Genomic DNA, 18674 nt, shown 5'->3' on the forward strand with positions numbered 1-18674 from the left:
AGCGGCAATTCCTCGCCCCACGCAGCATGCAAATGACAGGCAAATCCCGCCGGCCTCCAGTCCCTGTGGGGGCCCCTCACACACTGGCCGAGGGGAGCCCACCTCGGACCAGGAAGCAGGGGGGCTGAGAGAAACCTGCAGGGCAGCACGGAACCCAGGACCCGGCCCTCGGGTGCCCCAGGCCGTGTGGAGCCTCGCAGGGCTGGGGAGAGACCCTGCCCTAAAGCACCTGGCACTCTGGGCACATGCTTCAGGTCAGAAAGCCAAGAATCCTGAATCTTCTCCCCTCAACCCCAAGCAGTTAGATATCCAATGTCGCACTCGGCCTTGGGGCATTTCGTACAAGGGTCACCAAACAGCCTCGCAGCTCCCACCTGGCTCCCGGCTCCGAGCGGCCAGGGGTCCAGTGCTGTGGCCAGGGCCCGGCACCCAGGAACTAAAAGTCCCATCACGGGGTTTTCTCTGAAAGGGAATTTCCTGGTGGCTGGGAAGGCTCAGAAAGATGTCCCTGCCCTGGCTGTGCTGTCCCCGTCCCGCCATCGCCGGCCAGCCTGCGCCCGGTGCAGAGAGCCAGGGGGCTGCCCCCCGCCTCCCTCCCTCTGCCCAGGAGTCGAGAGGAAGGGGCCCCGGGGTCCCCGCTGGGCGCACCCACAGAAGCCTCTGCCAGAGCCCGGACGGAAGACACAAGGAAGGGTCGGGTCTGCCCCGCGGAGGCCAGCGGCTGAGCGGGACCAGCAGAGCTTACCTCCCGGGCATCCCACCTCCGCGTGGGCCACCATCCTAGGGACAAGAGGAGCCGGACACAGAGGGGCAGCCCCAGGCAGCGCGAGGCTGGCGCTCGCCCCACCCCACCACTCCTCTGCCAGGACACCCGAGTGCTAATTAACTACAGCAACAACCAGCACTCACTCTAACGCTGCCCGGTTCACAGATGGGGAAACTGAGGCTCGCGGGGGGGGGGGGGGCACAGACAGCAATGGGCCGGTGGCTGGGCCCTCCGGCCCCTTGCGGGGGCCAGAGAGAGATGAGAGACCTCAAGCCCCGCTGTCCTTCCCAGAATCCGGCACCCAGTCAGCGAGTGCATAGACTGTCCCCAGGCCACCATGGGCAGGGGCCACCTGGGAAAGTGGCAGCTGAGGAGAAAGCATGGTGCGGGGGGGGGGGGGTCTGGGCTGGGGGAGGCAGAGCAACCAGGGACCCGGCTCCAGGCCCAGCTCCCCCAGCAAGAAGCCAGGTGACCCTGGCAGGCCACACTGGTTCCAGCCAGCCCGAATCCTGGGGAAACATCTGTGCATCTGGCCACAAAGTGGGGGCGATGAAAAACACTAGGAAAGTTAGCAGCCCCCACCTGGCCTGCCACGGGGAGCCCCTGGGGCCAGGGGGCTGGGCAGGTGCCACCGGGGTGGGGGGGACCCTCAGAGACCCCTCACGAAGCAGACAGGACACAGCTGGACCAGGAACTAGGGCCCAAGGCCATGCCCCACCACGCCAGCCTGGGCAGATGTGAGACCCACCCCCAGGGGCCACCGCACCTGGAGAGAAACCCCAAGACCCACCACCCTGCCCAGACACACCCATAGCCCCCGTACGCGGCCAAGGGCGCACACAGACCCACGGCCCTCCCCATGGATTGGCAGGCCACGCCACCCCAACGTGGTCCCTGGCACAGGCACAGACACTCCCTTCCAGCCAGACACACAAACAAGACACGCCCTCACTCTCTCGAAGATAATGGCCCCAGACAGCCCGCCCTTGCCACGGTGCCAGCCCAGCCCACTGGGCCCCACACCCCCACGCCGCGGGATGGCCTCCTCTGCCTGCTTTGTCCACGGATGCGTCCCCAGGGCCCAGGACGCAGGCTGGTTCACAGCAGACACCCCGCGCTCTCGTGGAAGGACCAGGCTCAGGCAGGCACACTCGCGGGGGCACAGCCTGGCACTTCCCGCCCGAATCCCGGCCGCGACCCTGCCCCCAATCCCCACGGAAGGTCCACAGAGGCCAGGCCTCCCGCGGCTGCCTGAGGTCCGCCTGCAAGGCTCTCTTCTTACAGGGACGCAGGTCATCGGACTCAGGGCCCACCCCACTCCAGCACAGGCTCATCTCAACTAACGACACCCGAGGAGACCGTTCCCAAACCCACGTCCTGGCGTCCCGGCAGATGTTGAGTCCGGGGGACTGACTACCATCAGCTCACAGCGCGTTTCTTCCTGGAATGTTTCTGTTTGTCCCCTTTCCTTGTCAGGGAGGACCAGAGTGTGGCCCTGAGGTGCCGGGCCTGGTCTGGAGGGGGTGGTGGGTGGTGCTGGCTCTGTGCCCCCCCACACACACCCCACAAGAGCCCTGCCAGCGGGGCAAGGCCGCGTCCCGTGCTGGGGCCTTCAATAGGCAGACTGGTTACCGTTTAACCCCGTGACCCCCCCAATTGTCCTCAGCCGCGTGCAGCCTGGCCAGCAGAGAAGGGGCGGTCCGTGCCCCGCCCTCTGCGCGTGCCCACCCACCAGCCTGCACCCCCAGCCGCTCCCCTGACCCAGCAGGGCGACAGCGTCTGTAAATGGGGTCACAGGGCGGCTGCAAACAGCCAGGGAGACGCAGCTCCATGTCCCCGGGGGCGATGCTGGCCCCGGGATCTGGAAACTTAGGGACAGGGGGTTTACGACGCAGACAGGGAAACTAAGGCACGGAGAGGGCAGAGCCCCACCCAGCAGCCCCCCCCCCCCGACGACACCTCTGGGTCAGGGAGAGCTTGTTCCTGCCCAAGATCCCACAGAGCTGAAGAAGGAATTGAACTTGGCAGCCCCCCCCTCACCCCCACAACCTGCCCCCAGGCCCTGTTCACACCTCAGGGCTCCCTGGGGAGCATCAGCAGGGGGCAGGCAGGTTCAGAGGTTGAGCTGACCCCAGGGCCAGTTGAAGCCATCACTGACCTGGACAATGTGACTTTCTGGGTAATGGTTAATGGATCGCACCTCGACCTCACGCTTCAGGGCCAAGGTGAGCTGGTCGCGGGGGGGGGGGGGGGGGGGGGGCGTGGACACACCAGGCTCACACGCACGTGGGCCTCCAGCTCCCTGTATTTGCACACAACCACGGGGGACGGTCAGCCCATCACGCAGGGACCCAGGGGACATGCAATGCACTGGGCTCCCCACACTCTGAAACACATGGGCCCGGCCTTCCACAAGCACGTCCAGACTGCAGGACACACACCAACACGTCCACGAAGGGGAGGGACCCGTCACACGGTGCCCGTGCACGTGTGCACAATCACAGCAGGCGAGGGGACGCACAAACACACCTCTGAGGCGACAGATACGCATAAAAGACGCTGCAGGGGAGTTCGCATGGCTCCAGGATGTTCAGATGAACACGCAGGAAAGCCTCAGCATCAGCACACGCGTGGGTTACGAACACCCAGAGGGCCCCAGGATGCCCCCGGACCCCCTGCTCCGGTGAACACAGATGCCAGCAAACACGGGGCCCTTGGAGACTGCCCCCCCCCCCGCCCCCCAGGTCCCGGGGACCCCGCACCTGCCCCCCCCCCACCCCCACGTCTGAGGGCTGCACCCTGTGTGGCTCACCCGTGCCCATCCCCTAACCGGACACAGAACGTGGACACTGCCCGCTGGGCACCACTCCCTGCGGTGGCTGCGTGTGTTATTAGAAAGCGTGGGGCGGGCCGGGAGCTTGGCAGCGGCCACTAGGGTGGGGAACGGGTGGTGGGCGTGGGGCCAGGCCCCGGCGGCCGTGACCCCACGGCGGTGACTGGGTGGCTGGTGGCGGCGCAGGGGCCAGATAAGGTTCTTCCGCTGAGTCAGTGCGGTTCCCAGGGCTGGCACGGGCAGGGGCACAGTGCCAGGGGCTGGCGGGCGGGCACCCTCCCCATGCCCGCCACGGCCCGCTGGCTCCGTGCCAGCAGCCACAGCGGCTTTGATGAGGCAGGCGCTGCCCCAGGCGGGGTGGGCCAAGTTCCCAGGGGCTTCTCCACACCCTCCCCGCCCCCAAGCACACGGCCCCGGGCTCCTGGCGCCACAGGAAGAGGCTGGGCATCAGAGACGGGCCCCAGGACACACAGGGCCTGGCCTGCTGCCCACTCTGTTCCAAGCACGGCAGACGGATGTCGCCAGGTTCAGGACCTACTGTCTGACCTCTAAACCTTTGCCCAGGCTGTGCCCTCTGTTCAGGACACCCTCTTCCACCAGAAACATTTTCATCCTGCGCCCCTGGCCCAGCAGACTGAGCCTCTTCCAGTCCCGTCCGGACCACAGGCCCAGAGGGGTCACCCGTGTCACTCACTTGCCCCACTCCAGACCCTGCCAAGGCTCCCCTAGAGCCCACCTTTCGTCTGCCCTAATGTCTGCTCACCCCCACCCCTCCTACTGGATGTTCCAGCCACGCGGTTCCCAGACGCACACTCTACCCTTCTCTCTCCATCTAGCGAACTCTTACGTATCCCGCAAAGCCCCAGCCCCAGAGCGTCTGGGCAACCTTCTCCTCAACCTTCCCCCTGGCCCAGCCCCAATCCCTAAGGGCTCCCTGCAGCCTTGGGGGCTCCTCCCCAAATCCCCACCCCCACCCTATGTTGCCCAGGGCCAAAGATGTTCGAGGCAGCATCATTCACAGCAGGCAAACAGGGAAACAGACACTGTTGTCGTCAGCCCCGCGAGGAAACCACAGTAGCTAAGGAGAAACCAGCGACGGGGAGCGCTCGGATGCACAGAGACCCTGAGTGAGGACAGGAGCAGCGGCCAGCCTGGCAGCCCGAGACATGGCACTTTGACACCTTACAGGACGCGTTTCTGGACACGAATGGCCAAAGGGAGGCCAGCAAATTCCCTTCCTCCTTCCACAAGAGTGGTACCCGGTGTTAGTTCTGGAACCGAAAATGGAGTTAAAAAAGCAGCCGTGTATCTTCTGTAGCTAGCAAAAGACAACAAAAACCAAAAAAAAAAACCTAAACGAGATGAAAAGGCCAGAAAAAAAATTGAAATGTGACCCCAGCCTCGCTCTGCGTCGGGCCGGGCCTGCTGTAGGGAGGCAGGACACCCGCGGGCATAAAATGGATCCCAGGAGGCCTGGGCAGGGTCCCCGGCGAGGACACAGAGGCCCCTGGGGCCTGGAGCCTGAGGCAGCAGGTGGCCCTTCCCACCTAAGTGCCCGTGTGTGTCCAGGCCCCAGGTCCTGACACCTGATGTGAGGCCCTGGACCCATCGCCTCCACTGCAGACAAAGGGGACAGAGGCCCAGGGGTCCCCGGAGCCCCAAAGCCGAGGTAGGGCTCGCCCCCCCGCCCCTGTGTCCACTTCTCCAGCGCACCCTGGAGTCCGGTCCCAGCGCGGACACCTCATCCGTGTCACTGGGCCGTCGACCCAGCCACCCCACGCCAATCTCCGTCAGAAAAACAGGTCCAGCACTCAAGTGCCCTCCCCGGCAGGATCCACGGTGTGTGCAGGGGACCCCGGTGAGAGGCCCATCAGCTTCCTGCACGGTTAGGTGACGTGCCAGCCGGAGCTGTCACCCTACGTGTCCAGGGTAGGCAGCGGAAGGACATCACCTTGAAAAGCGGGGGGGAAGACACCCCTACGTTTCACACCAACCCAAACCACAGTGAGACCTCACCCCACCTTGACTTGGGCGCCAAAGTCGCAATCGCTGGCGATCACAGGTGCCGGTGAGGACGTGGGGAGCAAAACGGCGGTGCCGCTGTGGGGGAAGCGGTCAACGGGTCCTCGAAAGGTCAGACAGAGTTACCGCCTGACCCAGCGATCCCACTCCTGGGGCTGTGCCCACGAGGGCTGAAAACACACATCCACACAGAACGCGCACACGTGCTCACGGCAGCACGACTCACAAAAGCCCAAGGGGTGAGCAACGCCATCCACAGGTGAGGGCAGACACACGGTGCACCCGCTGCGCACGCGCACACCCACCGACGACCGCGTCCACCGTGCACGCGCACATCTGCAGACGAACGCATCCACGGCGCACGCCACTCCGGTGTGTCCGCTGCGCACGCGCACGCCCACAGGGGCCCCATGTCTACCGCGCACGCGCACATCCGCAGTTGACCGTGTCCGCCGTGCGCGTGCACGCCCCTCAGGTGCATCCACCACGCACGCGCACGTCCCTCGGCCGCAGCAGAAGTGAGGCGCGCACACCCGCCGCCCCGCGGTCGGACCCTGAACACACGACGCTCAGAGACGGAACCAGACGCGAGAGTCCAGACGGGGTGTGGGCCCACGTGTGTGAAACGTCCAGAACAGGCTCATCCAGGCACAGGAAGGGGGCTGGTGGGGGAGGGGCTGGGAGCGTAAGAACTAAAAGATGCATTTACAAAAGTTCATTTTTGAGGTGACCAGAATGTTCTAGAATAGACGGGTGATGGACGCATAACTCCGTGAAGACGCTAGGAGCCACCGAGTCGCACACTTTGGGTGAATCACGTGCTATGAGACTTGCTATCAATAAAGCTGTTGAAAACAGTCCCCACGTTTGAGGAGCTGAGACCAGGGATCCCGATCCTTAAGCAGCCAAAGATCTGAGGTTAAAAGTCTGCTGGAGGGGGGGCAGGGTTAAAAAAAAAAAAAAAAAAAAGTCTGGTTTAAAATCCTGCAATGCCACTTTCTAGAGCCCAGGCACACTGTGTTGGGGACAGGAAGCCACCAGGATGCCACGTGTGACGCCAGGAGCCTAAGATCCTAGTGGCTGCTGCAGCTGCCCGATCCTGGCCGTGGACTCCAGGCGTGTGGGCCCCGTCCCCGCGTGTTCCCAGGGCCCTACAGCGGGGAGGCCCCAGTGATTCAAGGGAAGGCTCCGTGGCCACGAGCCTGCTGCTCCGGGTCCCTCCCCGCCCTGGCCGCCCCGGGACCTGCAGCCACCCGGAACTTCACGGCTATCGAGGGTTCGTAGGGGAAGTCGGCCCAGGCCCTGCCAAGACTGGGGAGGAAGAGGCAGAGACAGTGCCAAGTGGGCGGCCGGCCGGCCCGGCTGCCACGTGCCAGGAAGGCTGTGGGGCAGGCGCCAGAGTCAACATGGCCCAGGACAGTGCCGACACCGGCGACACAGGTGCTCGGCCAGCTGGACCTGCCGCGGCTGGGCGGGAACGAGTCCCCGTGCTGCAGAGAGGCCCTCCCCTCCCCCCGGCCCGCACCTCCCGCAGCCCCATTGCCCGGGGACCTGATTCCGTCTCCTGCGGGGCCCAGCCTGGCAGCATCTGGCCTCCACACACGAGCCAGTCTGGGTCCCGCCTCAGAGCCTTTGCCCAAGCCGTCTTCCCTGCCAGGTGCACCATCCCTCGGTGTGCGTGCACCTGACCCTCACGGCACAGCCCGAGAGGCTTCTCCCACCTGGCCCCCCACGTGTCCCCCCCCCCCCCCCCGACCGCCTCAGCAGTTTCAGTGTTTCCTGGTATACGGACCTCCACACCACAGCACGGGGGCTCTGTCTGTAGGGGCTCAGTATGACCCTGACACTGACCACATGCACGTGGCTTGGGGTTCCCTGACCCCCTCTGGCTTCGGTTTCCCCACCCCTGGGCATCCCTGAAATATCACCATCGTGTTCCAGACAAGTGCGGGTGGCTACCGTGGCCCTTTGTTCCTGACACGCCCGGGGGGGCTTTGGGGTCTGAGCCTGTGACCTGCCTCCAGTCAGTGTTGAGCCCCAGGGGCTGAGGCCACTGAGCAGGGGTGGGAGGTTAGGGGTCCTGTCAAACTCTGACCTCACAAGGACTGTGTGGCCTTGAGTCTCCCTTTGGGCCTGGCCATGACCCTATAATGCTGGGTGCATCTATCCAGCTCTCCAGCCCCCGAGCCTGGAGCTCTCTGTAAATATTCCGTGAACAAATAAATATAACTTGCCCACACTGTGCCCATCTGTGTTATTTTGGACCCAGAGGACGTTAAGAGCAACACTGTGGCTCAGTTTTCCCATCTGCAAAATGGGACAGGCAGGAACCCAGCCCGCTGGTGTCTCCTTCTGAAGGGGAGAGACACTGAGGCAGGGAGCAGGCTCGCGTCCACACGCAGGGGTGGAGCCTCCAGCAGGAAGGGGGTGTGGGGGGCACCGTCCCCCCTCTACACCCCTCCCCTCCTCATAGCTCCTGGCCTGTCCCCCTCAGCACGTGTCCGATCTCAGGTCCTCTACTTCACGGGTCCTGTCTCTGCCTGAGGCAGGTCTCAGAGGACTGCAGGATGCACACCGCTCTTCCCCAAGAGAGGCTGGAGCCCATGCCCTTGTCCCCGGAGGCCAGTTCCTGGTCCATTCCTCCAGAGCTCCGCCAAGAGGGGCCCACAGCCAATTCTGGGAGGCCACTCGTAGCCACCTCCCAGCTCTCACACGCTGGCCTGTCCAGTGGAGCCCTTCGAGGCTCAGGCCCTGGGCCGGGGAACGCCAGGTCCCCCGCCGGCCACTCCTGGAGGTCGGGGCAGGGCCCAGCTGGCCACGGACTGGAATGTGAGCCCGGCCGGACGCCATCTGGTTTCCATCTGCCCAGCCCAGCTCGGCCCAACTTCAAAGGGTCCCCCGCCCGGCCACTTCCTCTGCCCCGGCCGCCCGCAGGGAAGGCACCAGGACGGCCCTGCTTCCTCCCCGCCCCTCTGTAGCCCCAGGGAGCCGCTCTGCAGTCCACAGCGACGTGGCCACCCCCGGCTCAACCAACGGCTGTGGCCTCGACACGCCAGACTCCACGCTGACCGGCAAGGCCTCCGGCCCGTATGCCCCAGCCCCCACCTCTCTGCCCACACGTCCACCCGCTGGGCCTCACCCCGAACGCACAACCCAGGCCGAGCCCGGTCGGGTCGCGTGGCCTCTGCCTGGGCCCCTTTCCTTGCTGTCTCTCTGCGGGTCCTCCTGGTACACACTCCGTGCCCGAGCAGCCCCCACGCTTCTCTCTCCTGGCTTTGCTCCCTCCCCCACATCCGCGCATTCCACGGCCGGCCGGTCCCACCCACGGGCCCCCATCTCGGCCTGGCGCTCCGCAGGGCTCCCAGCGTGCAGCTGGGTGCCGCCTGCCCCGAGGCCCCCCGTCACGACGCGCGGCCCACCTGCTTGAACTGCTCCTCGTATGTCCAGTCCCCGTGGTCCGGCGGCTGCAGCTGGGGCGCCACGTGGGCGGCCCCTCCAGCGTGGGCCAGGCCGGCCCCTGGGCGCTCCTGGCTGCCCAGCACCCGGGGCCCGCCGTCACCCCGGAAAGCCTGGGACGGCGGGGCCCTGCGGGGGATGAGAGCCGCGGGACCCAGGCCGGAAGAGCCCGGGGGCCCCAGCCCCTCCTCGTCCTCGTCCTCCGCCTCCTCGTCCTCGTCCTCCTCCTCGTCCTCCTCCTCCTCGTCCTCCTCCTCGTCCAGCTCTTCCTCCAGCTCCTCCTCCTCCTCCTCCTCCTCCTCCCACTTTGGCTTCCTGGGGCAGGCAGAGGGCACAGGTCAGGGGAGATGGCGCCAGCTCACTGCAGCCCCAGGGCAGGGTCTGCTCCTCGCCAGAGCCTCGATTTCCCTCTCTCTGCACAGAAGAGCGGCCGCCACCCCATTGCAGGTGCTGGGAGGGGCGTGGGCCATAGTCTACGCTGTCTTGTTTCCCGTCGGCACAGAGCCCCACCTGCTAACCCCTCCTGCACTCGCTGCACAGGCTTCCTTGGCGGGCCTGGAGGATCGCCCAGCCAGTTCCTGCCGCAGGGCCTTTGCTCGGGCTGTTCCTTCTGCCAGGCATGCTGTTCCCAGCCCCAGACACCTCTCCCCACCCCCATCCTTCGTCTTCTCGGCACTCCTTATCACAACCCACAATCACCCTGTTTCTCTGCTCGTTCAACGTATTCCCAGAAGGGTCCCGCCGGGGCCCTGCCAGCACCCAGCTCGGGGCCTGCGCGCAATCCAGGCGGAACGCACCAGCGGGCCAGCCAGCACCCGTTCTGTGCAGGTTCCCCCCGGGGCCACTGAACCTGCTGTAGCCTCGCCGGGCACGGGGCTCCCGGCCACACGTGGTCAGTGCCCTTAGATCAAGATGGCATAAAGCTACAAACTCAGGGCCCCCGCCATTTGAACGGTGGCTGCTATCCTGGTTGGTACGTGTCCACCGTCCTCCAGAAGGTTCTAAGGGACAGCACGGATCTCAGCAGTCGGCAGGACAGCGTCTGGTCCTGCCCGCACAGCTGTGTCCCCAGGGCCCAGAGCCGCCTGGTACGCATCGAACGCTCACCCACCGCTTGCTCGCGGCTAGCCCGCAGACCCCCGACTCACAGGTCGCCGTCGGAGCCCGCGTCCTCCAAGTGCTCATCACCTTCGGCACGTCCTGGTGCCTCCCGGCCTCGGCCCGGGGCTGCAGGTGAGCCTGGCGCCCCTTCCCGGGCCGTGTCCTCGTCCTCCAGGCCGGGGGGCCCGTCCTCAGAGCCGCCGGGGCTGGGCGGGTGTCCGAGGCCCGCAGCAGCGGCCCGCATGGCGGCCAGCGCGGCCATCTGGGCCCGCTGCATCCGGGCCTTCTCTGGCTCTCTGTCCTCGTCCGGGGCAGCCCTGGCCCGGGCCGGGGGGCCGGCAGGCAGCTCGGGCGGCAGGGGCGGTGGGGGCTGCCGGGCCTCCAGCTCCTGGCGTGCCCGCTGCTGCCGCTGCAGGAGTGTCTCCATCACCGCCTGCAGCTTCATGGCCCTGCGGGCCGGGCCGCCCCGGGCACCAGACGTGGGCGGCAGGGGCGGCCCCTGCGGGGAGGGGGCCTGGCCGCACTGCAGTGTGGGGGCCTCAGGGGAGCCGGGACAGTGCAGGGTGGCGGGGGGTGGGGGCGGGGGCCGCCGTGCTCAGGCTGAGGGCATGCCAGCGGTGCCTCCTTCTCACGCCGGGCACCGGGCAACGGCGGCTGGTGTCTGGCTCATTCACGGGTTTGCAGAGACCTGGGGGCAGCAGGAGAGACCGTCAGACCACGCTGCAGGGCTCCTCGGCCCCATCCTCCCGATTGAGGTCAGACCGCAAAGGCCTCTGGGAAAATCTCTCCCAACCATTCCCATCAGGGTGCAGACCTGGAAGCCTCCCTGGAGGTGGTAGATGGTGCTCTCCCCATCCGCCCCCCCTCTGTCTGCCCTCCGGGAGGCTGGGAAGCGGGGTCACCCTGCACTGAACTCCTGAGGGTCTGAAGGTGGCCCCCACCAGTCTGGGCCACAAAGAAACATGCGGTTCCTGACCCCACCTCCTGGGGAAGACCTTGGATTATTGCTTCATAAACACAGCAGGGGGACGGGGCATTCCCGGCCTCCGATTGGCCACAGCCAGCTACCAGGCACCAGAGTCCAGATGGGTTCCGGGTTCTGGTTCCGAGCTCCAGGTGCTGCTTGGACCCCTGCTGGTGCAGCCCCGTCCAGATGGCTCCAGGCGCCACCCCCCTCCACTCAGGCCAACCAAGACTGTGGCTGGCCCAGACCGAGGGCTTCCTGTATGCAGGTCCTGCGATCACCCTCCTCACTCACGCTCCCATCCCATTCCTCAGCCTTGACCTCTCTAGGCCTCAGTTTCCCCATCTGCAAGATGGTGTCCTGACAGCGCCCACCTCTGTGCTCAAGCAGGGACGAAGCAAGTTTGTGACGGTAAAGGCAGGCACACGGCAGGCACCATGTCGTGTTAGGGAAGGAGGCGCTGGATGGTCCCCATGTTACGGATGAGAAAAACTGAGGCCAGGAGATGCCCTGTTGGAGGACACACAGCACGTTCCCGGCAAGGCTGGGATTTGAACCAGGATCTGAGTGACATCAGAGCCTCCCTCACCACCCCACGTGATCTCTGCAGGGGAGTCCTCCTGCCCTTTGGGACCCCAAATGGGGCCAACGCCCCCAGAAGGCAAGGAGCTGTGCCCCAGCCTGGGGTCTCCTCAAACCACCACCGACCCTAATTGCCAAGGTCTCAGGCAGGGACACCCGGAACCTGGCATTGCTAGGCCTCACCAAACAGAAGGACGCAGGTCCCACCCCAGCTCCCCCCACCCCCAAGCCCAGACCACACCCCCACCCGCCCAGACCGCCAGTAAAACAAACCGGGCAGAAGCCAACAGGCCCAGTAGTGACAACACAGACGGCACATCATGGGGAAGGGGGACGGGAGATGGGGGGAGGGGACAGGAGACTGCCCCTAACCCAGCAAATGAACCCCCAAGCCACTCCGGGGGCAGACAGGGACCCATACACAGCAGGGGCCGGAGGGCAGAGGCTCCTGGTCGCTAGCTAGCTCACACCCATTCCCCAGGCTGGCCACCTTCCCAACTCCCATAGTGACCTGCTAATCCAAGCCTGAAGCCACTCAGGGGAGTCTTGCAGTATAGACCCCCCCTCAACACACCCAGTCAGGGGAGGGGCCCTGCAGAGCCACAGGGACCCAGTAGCCCTCTGCTTTCTCCCCAGACCCCCTGCTGCTTCCATCTGGATAGGTGAAAGGGCAGTGGGGGGGGGGGGGTCGGTGGGTGACCCCTGTGGGAAATGGGAGAGGGTCATGTCCCCAAAGGACCTTGGTAGCCAGTAGGGACGGGGTCTCAGGGCACAAAGACCCTCTCAGAGGCCACAGTGCGAGAGGGTGACCAGTACAGTGTCCTTAGGGGCAGCAAAGTAGCACCCAGCCCCCCACTCTCCACCCCTCCCAGGACTGGCGGTCACCCCCCCAGCAGCCCTAAGAAGTGCTGAGGGGACATTTCACGCCCAGTGTCTAGTCTGGTCCACTACCCCTCCCCCACATTTGACAACTTCAAGACAAGCCCCCCCTCCCTACGGAAACGCTCCAGGCAACACCCCCCTCCTCTTTGGGGGGCAGAAGGAAGAGGCCAGAGGAAGCCACTCCCCCCCCCAGCCCCCCCCCCCCCCCAGGCCTGCTGGGTTTAATGACCCTTCCGGGTCGCCCAGTGGGGGAGGGGAGCAGGGCAGGCCTCCACGTTGGGGTTGGTGGAGGGGGCAGGTGGGAACCCCAGAGCTCCCCTGGGCCTTGCCTGGGGCCCCCATGGCCGCCATTAACCCTAAGCTGGCGACGCCCACCCCCTCCAGACCCCTCCCCCAAGAGCCCTTTGTCCTCGGCCCCTACCCCCCACTTTATGACAACCCTAAGGGAGAGGCATTCCCAGGCAAGGACCAGGCAGGGGTGGGGGTGTGCTGGGTGGTCGCTGGAACCTGACTAGGGGGCCAGAGGGATCCTGGGCCACACCCTCCCCCCAATGCCTCCCGGAGAGAGGTCACCGGCTTGGGCCGGGGCCTTGCAAAACACGGTTATTTAAAGAGTTGTGCAAGGCTGGGGCCCGCGGGTGGCGAAAGGGGCCCCTCACTCCACGAAAGGAAGAGGGGGTGGGGTGGGGCAGAAAGCTGGGGAGGGGGCTAGGAGAGTCGGGAGTGGGGCGGCCCGGAGGAAGTGAGAAAAGAAAAACCGAAGAAAGAGAAGAAATAAGACGACAAAAACCCCAGTCCGGATTTCAAAGGCTTCTTGGAAAGCGACCGATTTGCATGGGGGGGGGGGGGGGCAACCCCTCCGGCCCGGGCGACTAAAAACGGAAGATTATTGACAAATCCGCCGCCTGGGGTCGGACGCCGAACGTTGGAGTTGACAAACGCGCGCTCCCCGCGCTTCCTGCGCCCGCTTTTGTGTCTGGGGGGCACTGACCGAGGCGGGGGGGCTTTTCCCGGGGATCCCCGCCAGAGCGCTGGCTGCCCAGCCGAACCCACGCCCGGGCGCGGGCATGGGGGGGGGGGGTCCTCCTCCAGGGGTCCCTTTCAGCTCCGGAGCCGACACTTTATAAGTAAGCCCTCCAAGCTGGCGAGGGTCGCTAGGGAACTGCCCTCCCCACCCGGCGTTCCCACTCCGCTCGGGGGTCGGGAATAAAGCACCCGATTCCGGGGAGAAAAAAAAAATGAGATAAGAACCGGGAGCGCAGCCCCCCGCGCGCGCCTAGAGACCATTTCCTTCCGCCGGGGGGTGGGGGGCGGCGCTCACTCGAGACCCCCGACGGCCCTAGCGCAATATGGTAGGGGGTGAGGTCTCCGAGGGGGGTCGCGGAGAAAACCACCCCAACTCGGACCCACCGGAGTCGCCTTCCCGGTCCTGGGCCCCCACCCTTGTGCCTGCCCAACTTTGGAGACCCCCCTCACTGGCTTCCCGGGCGCACTGCGCCCACCCGGGACCGGAACCCGCAACTTAAAAGGCCAGCCTCCCCCCCGCCTCACCGCGCAGGGCCCGCTCGGGGGGCACATGCCCTGCGCCTGGCGTCCGGCCCTGCCCCGGCCGCGCCTGGCCTCCGGCCCGGGCCGCGAGCTGCGCGCTGCTGGCTCCCGGCCGCCGCCGGGTTTGTGCCGCGCGCCGACTCACCGAGCCGCCCGCCGAGTCCGCGTCTACACCCCCATCCGACCCGATTGGTAAGAGTCTCCCCGCGCGCGGCCTCCCCCGCCCCTCCCCTCCCCCCGCCGGCGCGCTCACCGCCCCGCAGACAAATCACCGGGTGACAAATCGCTCTCAGATGCAAATACCTCGCCGGTGATTCAGCGCTGCGGCCCGGGACGCGGGGAGGGGTCTCGTGAGGCCCCCTCCCCCTTCCCGGACGCCCCCTCGACCCCCGCGCTCGGTCCGAGGACGCACCGCCAGCCCAGGAGTGTTGGGGAGGGGGAGAGAGTGGCCAGAAATTTTCAGGTCACGGCCCCTTTAAATGATAATAAATAATAAAAGGGAAGGGGAACAGCTTCGCGGGAGGCCCCGCCCCCTGCTTAGGGACGGTGGGCAAAGTGCGCGCCGCGGCTCCGAGCGCACAGGACGCCGAGGGCGCGGGAGGGACTGGGAGCATCCGAGGGGGAGGGGAGAGCTTTAGACCTCCGTCAGGGCGGGCTGGAGGGACCCGAGCCGGGTCGGGGACCCCTTCACCAGCTCTCCCGGCATCTAGGACGGGCCTGCCCTTCCGGGCTCGGAGTTTCACTCCTGTCCCATAGCCCAGCGACCTGGCGCTAGAGACTTCGCCCCTCCCCCCCACCCCACCCCCAACAGAGCCTCTGTTGCCACATCTGTAAAATGGGGATTAAAGACCCGGTGATGACTGGAGCTACAAGGAAGAGAAATGAGAGCAGGCCGGGGGCTAAGGGAGGAGGCCAGGACCCTCGTCGGGGGTGCTGCAGGGTGGGGAGAGGCCTAGGAGAGGGAAAGCTGCCGCCGGGGGCGGGGGGGGGGGGGGGGAGGGGGGGCAGCGCTGCTTGGACACAAGCGTGGGGGTGGGGGAGTGCGTGCTGGTCCTCGGGAAGACTCCTTGTGAAATCGTGACGACCCCTGCCCCCGACTGTCAGTCACCCTCTAGGAGAGACAAGATAATCTCCTTGGTAATGATAACTTGATAATAATTTTCATATTTTGAGCCTCCCCTTGCCCGCCATGTGCTCTATGCATGTTCACATCTCTGCGTAGGAGAGACTCTTAATGTCCCCATTTCAAAGAGAGCGACGCCGAGGCACAGAGTAGGGCGCCTCGAAGGTGGGGATGTGGATGTGGGCTCTGCTGGGAGGTCTGAGGTCCAGGGGCCACCCTTGGGACTAATTGCAGGGGCCCGGCTGCAGCCCAGATGTGAACCAAGTGGGAGCACGGGTGGGCAGTTGGCCTGGGGGCCACTTGTCCACGGTCCTACCGGGTGGAGCTTGGGCCCCTGGTTTTCAGTGTTGGTTTCACGTACCCTAAGGCTCACGATTCTGACATCTTTTCAGGACATCAAGCCTCCAGTGCAAAGTGCAGGTTTCCTGCTTCAGGTGGGGGTGGGGGGTGGGATTCCCAAGCCCAGGGGATGAGTGCCTGGAGGCTGCCCCCACCCCAGGGCCGGAGTCCTGCCCACCGCTTTCAGGAACCCAGCCCTCGAGCCCCAGGGCCTCCTGTAGCCTAATGGCAGCAGGTGGTGAGAGGCCTCCACCTTTAGGCTATTAAACACCCCGTCCCAGCTGCCTGCTCATCCACACCCCCCTCCAGTGGGAGGGGCAGAGACATCTGCCCAAAGAGGGGAAGTTTGGAGAGACCCAGGTGAGCTGGGGAGGAAAGCCACCATAAGGGTCCAGGCACCCCCCCCCCACCCCCCGCCAGGAGCCATTTCTCCCAAGTGCAGGAAAGCCTCTTCCCCATCATAGAGCCAAGGACATCAGAAGGCACTCCCTGCCCCACCGAGGTTAGATTCGTGAGCCTCTCTGCCTCCGTCTTCCCCTGCAAAAGGAGCCCATGTTTGGTTTGTTTTTTATACTTTTTTTTTTTTAGAGAGGGAGCGCACGTGTACACAGAGGGACAGAGGGAGAGAAAGAGAATCTTAAGCAAGCTCCACGCTCAGTGGGGAGCCCAACGCAGGGCTGGATCCCATGGCCTCCGCATCATGTAGGACCACAACTTGAGCCAAAATCAAGAGTCCGGACGTTCAAAGGCTGAGCCACCCAGGCACCCCCAAATGAGTCCACGTTAATTCATTCCTTATATACTCGTTTTGAGGGTTCCATTTCCTTCTGCTCAAAAGGAGGGGCACGGCGGGGTACTCTCAAGGGCGGGGTGGGGGGTGCTGCCCTTCCCCCATTTCCCTGGGGAAAGTTGTCCATCCATAGCGACTTCCCCAGAGGTGCCCAGTCCTAGAGGGTGAGGGGCTGCAGGATTCCCAGCTGCCTCCAGTGAGGCCATCCTATTTTTAGCCCAGGGAGGGAGCTGGGAATTGATTCGCAGACTTGCTGGCTCCGCTGGGAGTGGGCAGCAGGCCCTGGTTCCACCTCGGTCCTCCTGGTCCTGCTATGTGATTTCCAGTTGGTGCTGACCCCTCTTTGGTCTCTGTTTTGCAAGCTGGGAAATGGGTACAGAGACCCAAGTCCTATAAGGTTTCCTGTCCAGACCATGTTGCAAGGCCCCTGCGGGTTTGGGACACCCCCCCCCCCCCGGGGAAAAAGTAGCCAGCTCCCCACTCAGGGGTGGGGGAGGGTGGGGGAAGCACCCTCTTAAAAATTCACCCAGATCAAAAAAGAAAGGCGGGGGAGGGCGCCTGGGTGGCTCAGTTGGTGAAACATCAACTTTGGCTCCGGTCATGGTCTCGCCTTTGTGAGTTCGAGCCCCACGTCGGGCTCTGTGCTGACAGCTTAGAGCCTGGAGCCTGCTTGGATTCCGTGTCTCCCTCTCTCTCTGCCCCTCCCCCGCTCATGCTCTGTCTCTTTCTGTCTCTCAAAAATACATAAATGTACAAAAAAGATTGAAAAAATAGTTTTTAAAAAAATTCACCCAGATCCCAAACAGTCCACCTCCCCATGTTTTTCCTCCTCAAACATGTTCCCACATCTGGGCCTTTGCACTGGCCAGTCCTTCTGTGTGGCGTCCCCTTTCCAGGTCACCCCATGGCCCGTGCCCTCTCCTGCTTCACACTGGAGCCTCTGATCCTCAGAGGGTCCCTCCCTGACCTCTCAGGGTCAGGCATGACCCCATCATGTCACCCTGTTTTGTCTTCATCCAGGTGCTTCTGTTTTTGAAACGTCCGGTATTCACTTCCGGTATTCATTTGACCCGCTCTTCCTTGCTTGAAGCAGGGTTTCCAGGCCTGAGGCTGTGCCTGGCACATAGTAGTTGCTCAATAAATGTTGGTTGAATGAATGAATTCGTGTGTTCCCTCCCTCATCCCACAGGATTTTTGGCATCTGTCTATACAGAGGTGGAGGGGAACAATTCGCCGTCTTGATTTCCAAAACAAACAAGCCCGGACAGGGGTGCTGGGCCCCGTGGAAACGACTCAACCCTGTTTTCCGTCACTTGCACCTGGCTCCCGGGTTGCCCTGGCCCTGCAAGCCGGGGTCCATGAAAATGCGATTTTAACAACTTTTAAAATAAGAGAAAAGCAAATGTACCAATAACGGATGTATATTAATGAATCCAGCCTAAATTATATTAGGTTTTATAAAAACAGTAAAATATCACGTTTAATATTTTCTCATGGACAAGACCCAGGAGACGAAAGTGCCTGCGACCCAGGAAGTTCATGATGCGGCTCGCTTGACCCATTCCGCATCGGGGAGACGCTCGGCCGGGGTCTGGTATGGGGTTCGCATGAGCGACCGCCCCTTAGTGCTGGCGGCTCCTTTGTGGGGGTCGAGCCGGGAACCTCGGTGGGGTGCGCGCCCCACCTGCCGGGCACCGACGGGACTGCAGTCAGGGGCGGGGCCGGAGCCTGAGGCCGCCAGGTGGCGCCGTGTCCCCTGAAAACGACTTTCCCGGGTCAGACGGGGAAACTGAGGCCCGCGGAGTTATTTTCTCCCCTGTGGCTCCTTCTGAATGTTCTACGGTAGAATTGCCAAATAAATACCGGATTCGCGGTTAAATTTTAAGTGTATCCTAAGTTTTGCACAGGACCTACTTATACTAAAAAGTTTTTCATTGTTTATCGGAAATTGAAATTAGCCCCTTTCCCTACCCCAGACCCCCAGGGTTTATCCCCATCAGGTGACCCTGGGGCCCATCCCACCCGCTCTCTCGGATGGGCTGTGCTGGCATATGCCTGGTCCTGGCAGCTCAAAAGGTAAGACCCGTGGTAGTAATGATATAATAAACTGGAAAAGTCTCCACCTACCTTGGACCGTGTCCCTCTCTGCTTAGGCGCCTCTATGGTTCCCATCACCCTCAGGAAAGATCTGGCTATTCCTGCAGCTGGCAATCTTCCCACTGCACTCTCCTCTGGCCCCGCAGGCCTTCTAGCTCTTTCTCACCAGAT

At 64.0% G+C, this 18674-nt stretch overlaps 1 protein-coding gene and 1 long non-coding RNA gene across 10 annotated transcripts in view; one reads left to right on the forward strand and one right to left on the reverse strand.

The window, feature by feature from the left end:
* Positions 1–14621, reverse strand: part of ARID3A (AT-rich interaction domain 3A) — a 32323-nt gene extending 17702 nt beyond the window's left edge. The window contains exons 1-4 of one of the 9 annotated variants that reach the window (XM_086699743.1): positions 14458–14621; positions 11517–11652; positions 10226–10866; positions 9041–9392 (exon numbers count right to left, since the gene is read on the reverse strand). In XM_086699743.1, the coding sequence (XP_086555869.1) occupies positions 9041–9392; positions 10226–10623 (750 nt within the window). In that variant the 5' untranslated portion in view covers positions 10624–10866; positions 11517–11652; positions 14458–14621. The other 8 variants (XM_086699744.1, XM_086699745.1, XM_086699747.1 and 5 more) reach the window with 8 other exon arrangements.
* Positions 13319–18532, forward strand: LOC147583948 (uncharacterized). Its single transcript, XR_015248618.1, has 2 exons — positions 13319–14346; positions 17596–18532. It is a non-coding gene; the product is annotated as an uncharacterized LOC147583948 (long non-coding RNA).
* Positions 18533–18674: the final 142 nt, after the last annotated feature.

The sequence above is a fragment of the Puma concolor genome, chromosome A2 (genome assembly GCF_028749965.1).
Source record: "Puma concolor isolate L17-30 chromosome A2, mPumCon1.1.hap2, whole genome shotgun sequence".
Classification (NCBI taxonomy): Eukaryota; Metazoa; Chordata; class Mammalia; order Carnivora; family Felidae; genus Puma; species Puma concolor.